Source organism: Neovison vison, chromosome 3 (genome assembly GCF_020171115.1).
Source record: "Neovison vison isolate M4711 chromosome 3, ASM_NN_V1, whole genome shotgun sequence".
Classification (NCBI taxonomy): domain Eukaryota; kingdom Metazoa; phylum Chordata; class Mammalia; order Carnivora; family Mustelidae; genus Neogale; species Neogale vison.
In genome coordinates this window covers 213,375,648-213,388,619 of record NC_058093.1, presented here as the reverse complement: position 1 = coordinate 213,388,619, position 12,972 = coordinate 213,375,648, and the positions used below count along the sequence as shown (strand labels likewise).

The 12,972-nt window shown below is 53.1% G+C and overlaps 2 protein-coding genes across 3 annotated transcripts in view; one reads left to right on the top strand and one right to left on the bottom strand.

Moving 5' to 3' along the window:
- The first annotated feature begins 2,675 nt into the window (after window positions 1-2,675).
- Window positions 2,676-6,195, top strand: YDJC (YdjC chitooligosaccharide deacetylase homolog). Of its 2 annotated transcripts, none has more exons than XM_044241058.1 (5): window positions 2,676-3,226; window positions 3,315-3,474; window positions 3,676-3,775; window positions 3,874-4,051; window positions 5,519-6,195. In XM_044241058.1, exons 1-5 carry the CDS (start codon window positions 3,063-3,065, stop codon window positions 5,751-5,753), a joined length of 837 nt encoding a protein of 278 aa, XP_044096993.1. In that variant the 5' UTR covers window positions 2,676-3,062; the 3' UTR covers window positions 5,754-6,195. The 2 variants fall into 2 exon arrangements, with proteins under 2 accessions (XP_044096993.1, XP_044096992.1); XM_044241057.1 differs by lacking the exon at window positions 5,519-6,195 and adding an exon at window positions 4,208-4,881.
- Window positions 6,196-8,702: 2,507 nt separating this feature from the next.
- UBE2L3 (ubiquitin conjugating enzyme E2 L3) overlaps window positions 8,703-12,972 on the bottom strand; it is a 59,628-nt gene continuing 55,358 nt past the window's right edge. The window contains exon 4 of the mRNA XM_044243778.1: window positions 8,703-11,284. Within this exon, the coding sequence (XP_044099713.1) occupies window positions 11,130-11,284 (155 nt within the window). The 3' untranslated portion in view covers window positions 8,703-11,129. The remainder of the gene's footprint in view (window positions 11,285-12,972) is intronic.

The following is a 12,972-nucleotide window of genomic DNA, read 5'->3' as shown; positions in this document are numbered from 1 at the left end:
CGGTCCCAGCGTCCACGGATACCTCGCTCCCCTCACCCCGCGTCCTTCAGGCATTGGGCCCTTCCTCTGCTCAGCATTCCCTGGATGTCTGCGCACCGTCTGTGTCCAGAGTCGTCGGGGGTGGGGTCCTCAAAGACGTGCGCATGCTGTCTCTGACCATTTCTGGGCCTGAGTGTGTCTGACCCTCCCTCCTCACAGACCCAAAACTCCTTGGCATCTGCCCCTGGCCCAGAGCCAACCTGCTCACCAGAGTCCACGCCTCCTCGCGACCAGTCAATGTAGAATGTAGTCTGCGCCCTCGCCAGGGCGGCGACACCGAGCTCTGGAGTCGCCCCCAACCTGCCCGTCTTGCTCATTTACATGCTACATCCTGATTGGCTCGAAGTGCCTCCTTGCTCCCCCGGCACAATGGATGGGGGCGGGAACCAGGCTGGTCCTTTACCCGCTTCTGTCTTTGCTCCGCCCACATTCGCTTTAGGAGCCGGGTGGAGGGGAAGGAGGGTGGAGTCAGTGGGTGCCTTTAACGGCTCACCCAAGCCAGGAGGAATCCCAAGACGGGGCTCGGATCCACGCTCTTCACCCGAAGGGATCCCTAAAAGATCAAAGCCACGGCCGCCTCTGGTGAAACAAGCACTTTCCTCGATTCCACTCTGGTCGCTGCGTTGTCCTGTGCCTCCTGCTCTCTGACTGCTCCTTCTAGGGTTCTCCCCTCCCCAGTGTGGACGACCACAGCGGGGGGTGGGGGGGTCGGGTGTCGGGGTCTTCAGCCCTCCCACTGCGCGGTGTCCTTGAGCGCAGTATTTTTTTTTTTTAAAGATTTTATTTATTTGACAGAGAGAGATTACAAGTAGACAGAGAGGCAGGCAGAGAGAGAGAGAGAGGGAAGCAGGCTCCCTGCTGAGCAGAGAGCCCGATGCGGGACTCGATCCCAGGACCCTGAGATCATGACCTGAGCGGAAGGCAGCGGCTTAACCCACTGAGCCACCCAGGCGCCCCTTGAGCGCAGTATTGAGTCCCAGTTGTAAGACACAGACCTAGCTTCAATTCCTAGCTCTGCTGTTTCCTGACAGTGTGACTCAACCTCTCTGATCATCTGCTCTGTCTCTGTAAATACTTGAGCATCCTTCCATATGGGAGTATGGAGATTAAATAAAATCTGCGTAGGGCGCCTGGGTGGCTCAGCGGGTTAAGCCGCTGCCTTCGGCTCAGGTCATGAACTCCCAGTCCTCGGATCGAGCCCCACATCAGGCTCTCTGCTCAGCAGGGAGCCTGCTTCCTCCTCTCTCTCTCTCTCTCTGCCTGCTTGTGATCTCTCTCAATAAATCTCTCTCAAATAAATAAATAAAATCTTTAAAAAAATAAAATAAAATCTGTGTACTTCACATCCCGCATGCCAGTAAGAGCCCTGGGTATCTTTCCTTCTTTTCCCTCCTTTCCCCCTCTGCCCAGTAAACTTCTAAAGTCCTTTCCAGGTGTCACTCCTCTGATAAGCCTTCTCAGAAGGCCTGCCACCCTAAACAGAATTAACAAAAACCCTATTCCAGACTCTGCCTCTTGTATTGCTACTTGTGAACCGATGGTGATGTAGGAACTGAGGCACTCCCCCCAATATCTCATATGTCTAATACCAGTAGGTGCTGAATAAATGTCAGTTTTCTCTTTCCAATCTGCTTGCCATCGGGGCCTCTGGCTTTCCAGGATCAGCTTCTCAGGGGAGAAAAATAGTTGAAGTCCAACAATTCAATAATTACGACTGAATGCAACAATCCTTACACCAAGAGTTTGATGAAGAGCACTGTGAGGCCTCTGGCCTTTACAACATCCCAGGAGGAGAATATGGTTATGCCCATGCTCAACTCTGCCCTGTCTGCCCCTGACCCAGGGTAGAGCTAGGGACTAGACAACCAGAGTAGGTCCAGAGCTTTGGAGGGAAGTCCCAGCTCCACTACCCCTGGCAGGCTCACTTTGGGCAAGACACTTCTCCCTTCTGAGCATCAGTTTCCTCATCTGTAAAACAGGAATGATTTTACCAACCTCTTGGACTGGACACAAATTCCGCCCTTTGCATTGGGAACACCAAAGCAGCCACATCACAATAAAAACGCTCTGTCAACCATGGTGACTATTTATATAGTCATCAGTAAGGAAAGTTTTTCTGGACTACGAGGGGGAAAAAATAAGATTATGAATGTAAAAGTTGTACCCTGGAACAGAGCTCAAGTTGTGGAATCAGGGACTAAAGCATCCTCAAACGAAGCCATTGGTATACATGTTTTCTTACTTAGAACTTTTATTTTAAGAAAAAGAAAGAATGAACGAAAGAAAAAAAGCCTTTTCCTAGAAAAAAAATCACCAAATAGGCAATTTAAAAAAGTTCATAGTCCCTATCAAAAAATGAAAAGTTACAAGAATGAGATAACATTGATGTGATCATTATTGTCTCAAAACAACTCAAAAACTTTGGGGTGGGGGAGAAAATGAAATGGGTTTGTTTAGTAAAATACTGGAAGGGCACTATGGTTAAGAGATAATTTTTTTCCAGTAGGTTTTTTTCCCCCCTATTATTCATATTTCTTTTAAAGTTTTTTTTTGTTTTGTTTTAGTGTGTGTGGTTTTTTTCTTTTTTTTTTTTTAAATTTGGGAGAGCACAAGCAGGGAGGAAGAGCATAGTGAGAGGGAAAAGCCGACTCCAGGGTGAGCAAGGAGCCCCACTAGGGGCTGGATCTTAAGGCCCTGAGACTATGACCTGAGTCGAAGGCAGACTCTTAACCGAAAGAGCCACCTAGGCGCCCCCTGTATTTTTCATACTAGATAATATTTTTGCAGTTACTGAGAGTTCTTCGTTACAATAAATGCAGCAAACAAAATGGTTTGGTTAGGGCCAACTCACTGCGAGGTGGGAGGGGACTGCTGCAGTTCCAATTGGGACCGGTAGGTGGCGAGAACAAAGACGAAGGGCAGCCGCGCTGGGACGTGCGCGACGGGGCGGAGCCTCGGACTGCGTTTAGGGGCGGGGCCTGCATCCAGTCCTCCGGAGTCCTGAACAGTCCGCGGAAGTACCAATGGCCCGACCGCGCGTGCGGCTGGTAATCACCGCAGATGACTTTGGTTACTGCCCGCGGCGCGATGAGGGCATCGTAGAGGCCTTTCTGGCAGGGGCTGTGACCAGCGTGTCCCTGCTGGTCAACGGGGTAGCCGCAGAGAGCGCGGCGGAGCTAGCTGGCAGGTGAGTGGCGGCACCGTACAGGGTCTGGGCGGGCTTGGGCAGCCGCCTCTCGCGGCCGCCAGTGCTCCCGCTCGCGCTCCGCCTGCAGGCATCAAATCCCCACGGGCCTCCACGCAAACCTGTCCGAAGGCCGCCCCGTGGGCCCGGCCCGCCACGGCGCCTCGTCGCTGCTCAGCCCCGAAGGCTTCTTCCTCGGCAAGATGGGATTTCGCGAGGCAGTGGCGGCCGGAGACATAGCCTTGCCCCAGGTGCGGAGATGCGGCTGCAGGAAGAGGCTCGCGTTGACCCCCAAGGCTTGTCCGGAGGGTACCGTGAAGCCATTAGGGGCAGGGGCGCGCGATGGATGCTTTCCTGATTCATACTGGAGCAGGCACGCAGAGGCACCTGGAGGGAGGCCTTCTAGGTAGCTGCTCCCCGACATTCAAGGTGCCTTGTCGTTCTCTCTCCAGGTGCGGGAAGAGCTGGAGGCCCAGCTGATACGCTTCCGGGAATTACTGGGCGGGGAACCCACTCACGTGGACGGGCACCAGCACGTACACGTGCTCCCAGGTTGGGGTGGGGGGCGTTGCTCCCCGGTGGGGGGCTGGGGGTAAGAAGTGATTCCAGGTAGTAGGACGGGCTGCTTCCTGACTCCTCCCCGTCCGCAGGCGTGTGCCAGGTGTTCGCAGAGACGCTGCAGGCCAACGGGGTGCGCTTCACACGGTTGCCGGTGGAGCGCGGGGTGGGCGGCTGCGCGTGGCTCGAGGCCCCCGCACATGCCTTTGCTTGTGCTGTGGAGCGCGACGCCCGGGCCGCCGTGGGCCCCTTCTCTCGCTACGGCCTACGGTGAGGCCCTCCGCCCCTATCCCGCCCTATCCCAGTGCATCCTGCTGACCTTTCACCTGACAGCTATGGCCTTCCTCAGGCGATCCCTCTCGTGGCCCCCACCCCTGCCCATGACAGCTCTGCTGGTCCTTGCTGCTGATGCCCCTACATCCACAGGTGGACGGATGCCTTCGTGGGCCTGAGCACCTGCGGTCGGCACATGTCTGCTCACCGCGTATCAGGAGCACTAGCGCGGGCCCTGGAAGGCATACCCACAGGCCACGCCCTAACAGCTGAGCTGATGGCACACCCCGGCTACCCTAGTGTGCCCCCGGCTGGGGGCTGCGGTGAGGGCCCGGATGCCTTTTCCTGTTCTTGGGAGCGGCTGCATGAACTGCGTGTCCTCACCGCGCCCACGCTTCGGGCCCGACTTGCACAGGACGGAGTGCAGCTCTGCACACTCCATGACCTAGACTCCAAGAGGCCTGGGGAAGGGGTCCTTGGAGAAGCCACTCTGGAAACATTCCTGGAGCCCTCCCCACCATGCCCCTGACAGCCAGCCAAGCACAAATGTCCTTTAGTGCATGGAAAGGGGGCTGGTGTCAAGCCCTGAGACAGCCTGAAGCCAGGCCGAGAGAGGGGGTCCAGTAACATACTTCCCTGGGCAGGGCCCTGTCACCTCTGTGTCCAGGTCCTCATGGCTCAAAATGGTGGCCAGAGTTTTGGCAACCCATCTTGGCTGCCGGCAGATAGGTCCTATGACATCTGAGCCTGGGGCCTGCCAAAGCATCCTCCTTGTTCAGATATAGTAGAGAGAGACCACTGTATTAATAAAATGTATGTCTTGTAAACTTGGGTTTTTTTTTTAATTTTAATTTTTATTTTTTTTTAAATTTTTAATAAGATTTTATTTGTTTGAAAGAGAGAAAGAAAGGATGAGCATGGGATGGGGAGGAGCAGAGGGAAAGAGAGAAGCGGATTCTCCACTAAGCCAGGAGCCCAATGCGGGGCTTGATCCCAGGACCTGGAGATCATGACCTGAACCAAAGGCAGTCGTTCAACCTACTGAGCCACCCAGGGACCCCAAATCTGGGTGGTTTCTTAAACTGTGCCCTGTGAACTGTGAAAATGTTCACAGACACATGACAGGGCAAAAGCAACTCCTTTGGGGCACAAACCTGGTCATTATAACAGAATAGATAACACAGAACATACTCCAAGTTCTAGTTTTGTCCATGCTTAATTTTATTATTTTGGGGGAAGGGAGGATGGGAGAACAATGTCTCACCAGGCTACTTCTTGGAAGGTAATATTATCATCTCAAGTTTTATTTAAAAAGTCACCTGTTTTGTTGTTTTGCGGGGCTTGAACTCACGATCCTGAGATCGAGACCTCAGCTTAGATCAAGAGTCAGAAGCTTAGTGGACTGAGCCACCCAGGCACCCCAAAATTCACATGTTCTAAGCAGACATCCCTTTGCCATCCTAGGGGCAGATCTAAGGAAGTCCTGCAAGCCTATTCAAATTTTTCCAGGAGGAACAGTCTTCTGCAGAAATGGGACCCAGGACTCCTCACCAGACCTGGTGATGTGTGTGTGCCCTGTCACTGCGGCTCATGTGTCTTGGATCAAGGAGATGCAGGAAGTTCTTGGGAGCACAGAGCCCTGCCCCACTCTGGCGTGTGGAAAGGCAGATTGAACAATGATTTAGTATCTCCATCTTAACAGACCGAGAAGTAGAAATGGCAGAGGAGGGCTTTAAAGCTACCTGTTCATTTATTCACCATGCACCGTGTCAGGCAAGGGGTCAGGCGACCAGAGAGCTCTCTCAGCCTAGGCAGCCCCGAGGGATATACAGCTTTCTGAAGGGGTTAAGGGTGGGATCTTGCTTCTCTTTCATGCTGCCCCCATCCTACACCTCTATCCCCTTTACTGTGACTTCGGCCCACTCTTTTGTGGCTCCATCTTTCACACCAACCTTCCCTTGACCATGGTTCTTTCAGCATCAGGCTCTTTCCTCCTACCTTTCCTCCATGGCCGTAAACTGGAATCACTTAGTTCCTCCTAGTGCCATGCCCTCACCTCCTTGCCTCAGCCCAGTAGGGTCTGGCCACACTCCTGCAGGCTGCTGGCTGGAGCGGGTAGAGGGGTGGTGGGAAGGCAGCCTGTTGGCACAGAGGCATCTCCTTTGGGGAAAAGGGGGGGTTCTGCTATTTTGAGAGGAGGCAGCTGACTGTGTGGCTCTGAGGCTCAGGAGAGAGGTGTGGGGAGACAGGAGAGAACTGGGGTCTGCACAGAAGCAAGATGAAGCTGTGGGGGCACCTGGGTGGCTCAGTGGATTAAAGCCTCTGCCTTTGGCTCAGGTCATGATCTCGGGGTCCTGGGATAGAGCCCCGCATCAGGCTCTCTGCTCAGTGGAGAGCCTGCTTCCTCCTCTCTCTGCCTGCCTCTCTGCCTACTTGTGATCTCTGTTTGTTAAATAAATAAATAAATAAAATATTTTTTTTTTAAAAAAGATGAAGCTGTGGAGTGGGCTCCTATTGCTCATACAGGGAGAGGAGTGAGCAGAGCTGAGGGCCCAGATCAGCCCTAGGGACCATGACAGTGGAGAGAAGAGAGGGGCCATGGTCATGGCCAGATTGGTAGAATCATCTGGAGCCCAAGGTCTGCCTCACAAGGGGAGGGAAAGTGGGAAGGCAGAAGGCTGCAGGTAGCACAGGGCCCAAGGTCACTAGCACTGCACTGGGGACATGGGGATATTCCTATGTCAAACCTGCTGTGCACTGGATGGCTTAGGCGAGTGGGAGCTACTGCTCTCCACCCATTCATCAGTCATGGACGTAAGGTCTACTCTGGGCCAGGCAGGGGCTGGGTGCCGGGACAGCCCAGCCTGCCAGGAGCTCAGTCTGGGACAAACACGGGGATAGCTGGTATGATCTGGACTGCAGTGGGATGGGGAAGGGGAAGGAACACAAAGCAGACTGTGGGGCAAAAGGGGATTCCTAACCAAGCCAGGCCTGCTGGGAGAACACTCTCTGGAAGAAGTGACTTCTCTAGGCCTCGATTGTGGCCTCCACCCACTGTTGGGCAGTCCTTTCTGCTCTGATCCTCTAACAGGCAATGTCTTGCCGGAGGGCCCCTAGGAGCCCTCCTGCAAGAACATGTTCCAATCACCCAGGAAATAGCTATTTAGCAAGAGCCGCCTGAGCTAGGCCACCTTCAGCTCTGCTCCTTCTCCGGCTGGTGCCAGCACCCGGTGCTGCATGATGGACACAGGGAGAGGAGGGAGAGCCAGTGCAGGGAGGGCAGGAAGAGCCAAGACCCAGCTCTGGCTTTGCCTCAGATGGAGTCGGGTGGCTGCCCTGGCAGGGTGGGACACGGAGGTGCTGGCCCACTGAAGGAACAGAGTGGGGCCGGCAGGCCGCCAGCGCGTGGACTGCCCAATGAGGAAGTCCAGGGCCCTTGCCAGAGGAAGCCTCAGGGAGCCAGGGGCAGACAGGAGCCAGGGGCAGACAGGAGCCAGGCTGCAGTGCGCACCGGAGTGATGAAGGAGATACACATTTTGAGCTGAACAATTAATACAAGAGTGAGGAAGGTGAGAGAGTGGTGGCTCGAGTTCAGAAAGTTGAGAAAAGGTCCTGTAGGGCTCTGGATTTGGGAAGGGTTGGGCACCAAGGAACCTGAGTGGTGGACTATAACGGGCTCTGAAACCAGACTGTAAAAACCCAGGCCTGGTTTCCTTGGCTGTCACTGAACCGCAGTCTCTTCCTCTGTAAAAATAGGGATCGTGGGGAGGTGAACCATGAGAGACTATGGACTCTGAAAAACAATCTGAGGGGTTTGAAGTGGCGGGGGGGTGGGAGGTTGGGGTGCCAGGTGGTGGGTATTATAGAGGGCACAGCTTGCATGGAGCACTGGGTGTGGTGAAAAAATAATGAATAATGTTTTTCTGAAAATAAATAAATTGGAAAAAAAAAATAGGGATCGTGTCCGTGGGGTTGTCTTGAGAGTCACAGAGGATGAGGTGCTAGAAGACAGCAGAGTACCCTGCTGATGACCAAAGGAAAGGACTGACCGGCTCCTTGCTTCCTGGTAAAATGATTTCCCAGGAGGGCTCCTCTTGGACTCCTGCAGACCTATCTGACAGGGCAGGTCTGGTCTCCGCTGGTGTCAAATTCCAGACAAGGAAATAAAAAAATCAGTATCACACCGGTGCTGAGACAATACAACAGGAGGTCCCTGGGGCTCCAGGCTGGTTCAAGGAATGGCCTAGCCCCACCCTCGGGCACACCCTCCTTAGTTCTGGGACAGGAACTTGACAGCCACCTTTCTCAGGGCCTCAGTCTGCTCCTCTGCTCTATGTGGAGAATATCACTCTCTGGGTACTGACAAGTGGACTGAAATGAGGCCTATGGCACAGAGGCCACTGTCCCCTCCCTGATACCCAAGGTGCCCTTGGCAGGCAGGCCCTGATGGTCTGGATCTCCAGCCTTTTCTGCTTCCCTTGCAGGAAGGCCATACACCTCTGTGCGCCTCTTGGAAAAGCTGGGCATGGGGAGAGGAGCAGGCAGAAGAGCGAGCCTGGGCCCTGGCCACCCCTCTCCCTTCTATAAGAACATAGGCCCCAGGCTCTGCCCACTCCCAGTCCGGAAGAAACCCACAAGACCAAACCAGTGTCGGAGAGCATTTTTATTAAGGGCAGCAAAAGGGGATCGCAGCATCTTAGAAAGCCTATTCTCCACCATGGGTATGGTGGGGAGGGGCAGGGCAGAGGGGGTGGACCCAGCGCACTCCGAGGAACCTGGCGGACGTGAATTCCTGAGTGGGCTCAGGTCAGCAGTGGCTGCTCGACAGCTCTCCCCTTCTCCAGAGGGCCCAGCTGTTTGGGTGTGGAGCAGCCAGGACTGCTGGCCAGCATGTTTCAAAGCCTGTCCCGGGGACTGCCCAGGCTGGAGGGTACAAACCGCTTAGGTCTGAGGGAGGAACCACCCACTGCCTTGCTCTCCCAGGGCCAGGCCTCTGATGGGGCAAACCGTGGGCTGCCATGCCAGGGCTCAGAGTACCCGAGTGGCTGTCAGCTTGGACAAAGGTATCCTCCCACGATGAGCAGAGAAGTGAGAGGGGGACAGGCGGGCAGAGCTACGCTGGTAAAGAGATGAAGCAATGGGACAGTTCCCAAGAATGGCAATATTTCTGGGTTCAGAGAAGCAATGAGAACAAATGGTGGCTTATTTGTATAGCCTCTGACAGAATTTGGCATTTTATTACAAACCTGCGTGTGAGTGAAATTAAAGTCCATCATCACCTCTCTGCTAATGAAGAGACAGATGTGGAAACACTGGCCCGGCACTCTTGCGTTCCTGGGCACAGAGAAGTCTCCAGAACCTGCCCCTGGTGTACCTAGGACTAAAGAAGCGGAGTTCACTGACATACTGCAGGGACCACGCACCTGGACAACTAAACAACATTCTGCTGCCTAACCTACCCATCACACCCACCTCTGCACAGGTGAAATCGTCTTACAGGTCTGTAAACCCCAGAAAGATCCCACGTTAAGAGAGCTAAAAACAGAAAGCAGTTTCTTTACGTCATCTTGTCCACAGGATCTAGTTCCCCCTGAGAACCAGAAGGGCAGCCGCCAGTGGCAGAAGGAGGAGTTGGTGACATACGGCGTTTGGACCATCAGCTTCCTCCGGGTGTCAGTGACACGCATTCTCGATTTCAGGGGCAGTCCCACTTGCTTTGAAAAGACAGTAACATTCAAATCCTTACAAGTTCATCTGATGATAAATTCTAAGGTCAATTTTTATTTCTACAAAAAAAGGCAGTCAAAACAATATAAAACATATGTAAAGGATATTACTGAGTGAGCTTCAAGTGGAGCTTGACTCTGCAAAGGCTGTGAGTCCAGAGGGAGAGGGAAGGCCATCTTGTTCCTGGGCTGGCCGGCTGCTCCGAAGGGGCCAGCAGGGCGCCGGCAACCCCAGCCTGCTGCTGGCTACAGCCGAGTCCCGCCAATTCCAACCCCGCAAAGGGTCAAACTGTGCCGAGGGAAGGTCGCATTGGGGCTGTGCTGCGCTGAGGAGCTGGGAGCGCGAGCTCCGTGGCACATTCATATGGAGCTCGGTGACAGGTGAGCGTGAAATTTCACGTGGACATTCTGGCTTCAGCGTTGTCGGCAATGACCAGCATGTCTTCTGCAGTGGCTGCAGGGAGGAGCGTCAACATTTGGCCTCGAGAGCCTCTCTGGCGAGGAATTTCTCACGCAAGTGCACAGCGTCCTCCGGTCGGCAGGCCCTTCCCTGGCGTGGCCACTGACCTGGGTTCCCCCAAGTAGGCCAGGCCAGGCTGAAGTTCAATCACGCATACAGACATCAGGGTTTGCCCATTTAATCAATGTTACTGTGGTAACACTGGCCAGATTTTTACATAAGAACTGGGCCTCCCTTTTCATGGCTGGTTTTTTTGTTTGTTGGGTTTTTTTGGTGGTGAGGGGAAGGTGGTGGGATGGTGAGTGGTGGTTTGCTTGTTTTTAAATTTTTTTAAAAGGATGTTTAAATTGGAGCCAGGAGAATTTGAACCAACTCCCACACAGGGCAGTGCAACATGGGAGAGAAGCCACCAGAACGGCCAGGAGCGGTCTCTTCCCCTTTGCAGAGGAGATAGCCCTGGGTCTGGGGGAAGTGAGTGGGTGAAAAATAAACCAAATGGAAGAAAGTGGGAGCTGCAGGGGCAGGGGAAGAAAGGGAACTGCAACCTTTTTTTTTTTTCCCTTTTTTCTTAACCTTAAGGGCTAAATGTAAATTGAAGGTTCTGGATCAATTTGGACAAGAAAAGAAACACCATTTTTTTAAAGTAGATTGAAGCAGTGATTTTTAAAACAAAGAAAGCAGAACTAGAACATCTTAAATTTTTAATCCTTTCTTTACAGGTTACCTAGACCACTTTTGATTAAGAAAACTGTAGAAAGTTAGTAACTGCCACAAGCAAACGCCAGGCGGCGGCACGTGTCAATTTTCCACAGAGTCCTGCTTTGCGGGGTGTCTGAATGCGCTGTTCAGGGTCTCCGCTCACACTCGCTGGAATCGGTCGCGGCAGAGTTTAGTCCACAGGTCGCTTCTCCCCGTATTTCTTTGTAAACTCTTCAGCGTTCTTACAGAATTTTTTACGGTCCTTAGAGTATTCTTCAGCTAGGTCAGCCCGAAGTGGGTGCTCGGGCTGGGGGTCGTTCACCAGTGCTATGAGGGACTGGATTACTGCCAAGAAAAGGACCAGGCACCGCTGGTTAGAACAGTCTCAGAAAGGGCAACTTTTGACTCCAACACTGATTTACATCAATGTGCTTTTAAGATAAAGCGGCCTCCCATTTATCCAAAATTCTAACCACCAGGGCGCAACCCATCTTTCCTCTGTAGCTGGGAGAAAGTGCTGGACCACAAGCTGCTACCATGACAGTGGGTAACTGTTCAGAATGACACCTCCGCCTCCTCCAGGAACCTTCCTGAACTGACATCTCAGGGCCCCCCAGTCACTCTCACTCCCCCTTCTCCCGAACTCTGGAGCTCTCGGGCCTAGCACAAACACCCCCTCACATACATATACACACCTGCACACACAGGTGGAGCTTCTCTAGGGTAGGGACTGGGTGACATGTGCCATTGCTACGAGCGGTTCAGGGGAGCCTGGTGTCTGCAGGGTGTAAATGCACAGTAAGCCCACTCCGGAAGACCCCTAGGAGCTCGTGAACTAGCTGAGAAAGGTTCACCTGACACCTGTCTTAACTACCGGAAGGTAGATAACCCTCACCATTGTTATGCTCTCGATTCCACAAGCAGAAACCATACCAACTGCTTGGGGTGGGCCCCACAACACTCTCCCAAAGTACAGTAAGGCCTAGATGTACTGGAAGGCTGGCCCTGCGGTGGCAAGGCCACAAGGGAATGGAAGGTGGGGAAGGGAGATCGAGGGGGAAACCGAAGGTCTAGGAACCCCAGGCCCCCTCACCTCAGAAGTGGGCTGCATGCAGCCACTTTGCCTTCTCACACACGCTCCTCCTCATCCAGCCCTGATGAGGACCAGCACCCCCCAGAATGCTGGGTTCCCTCCCGCTGCCAAATTCCTAGCAAAAAGGCATCTCTCCTCTAGATTACCGATGCCACGGGTTCCTTTGCTGGGGACCATGTTCTCCCCCCTGCATTGCAAGTTATGGATTAAATGCTAATGCTGGCTGAGCCAGGCACAAAGGCCTACTCAGCCACTAGCTCACTCTGAGTGGGAGGAACAGCACTAATCACTCCTGGCCAGGCACCCAAAGACCACCAGCCCTCACCTCTGCCTGTCAGTGCTACCAGGTGAGACGGAGCAACAGGTGAGGCGCATGCAGGGCTGGCGGGGTCCAGGCTGAGCAGGGAGGAGGGGCTGGAGGCCAAAGAGGGTGGACTGTGAAGAGCAAGCCGGAGTGAAGGGCCTGGAAGCATCTCTGCAGGCTGAGGCAGTTCCTAATCCAATCCCCACAGCACCCTCAGGGGCAGGCATTATCACCTCCCACCTGTAAATATCTCTGAGAGGAAGTAGGCCCTGGAAGTACATTTTTTTTGTCTGTTTATTTAAGATTTATCCCTTTCATATTTGATTCTTGTATAACAGCACGAATGATAATAAAGCTATTTTGTTTGTTCCTCTTTGTCCCTATTTCCCCAACTCCCTCCACTGGGATTCTAGTGTTTGCCACATACCCACATATGGCCTAAATGATTATTTACCTAATATTTTCCTCTAAATCACCTCATTTTTTAAAATACAATTTTTCTCAAAGAAAGAAAGAAAATTTTTCTCAAAGAAAAAGTAAATGTAACTCCAATGGAAAATCACTTTCACTTGCTAGAAACAGAAGACATGCATCAATAAACATTAAAATGAGCACCCCTGTCCAGCCAGGGGAAGC

Excerpts from the sequence above, each read along its gene's own strand:
- YDJC (XM_044241057.1), top strand. The coding sequence starts at position 3,063 with ATGGCCCGACCGCGCGTGCGGCTGGTAATCACCGCAGATGACTTTGGT. Across the intron at positions 3,776-3,873 it reads GCACGTACACGTGCTCCCAG|GCGTGTGCCAGGTGTTCGCA; the intron begins GTTGGGGTGGGG and ends CCCCGTCCGCAG. Across the intron at positions 4,052-4,207 it reads TTCTCTCGCTACGGCCTACG|GTGGACGGATGCCTTCGTGG; the intron begins GTGAGGCCCTCC and ends CTACATCCACAG.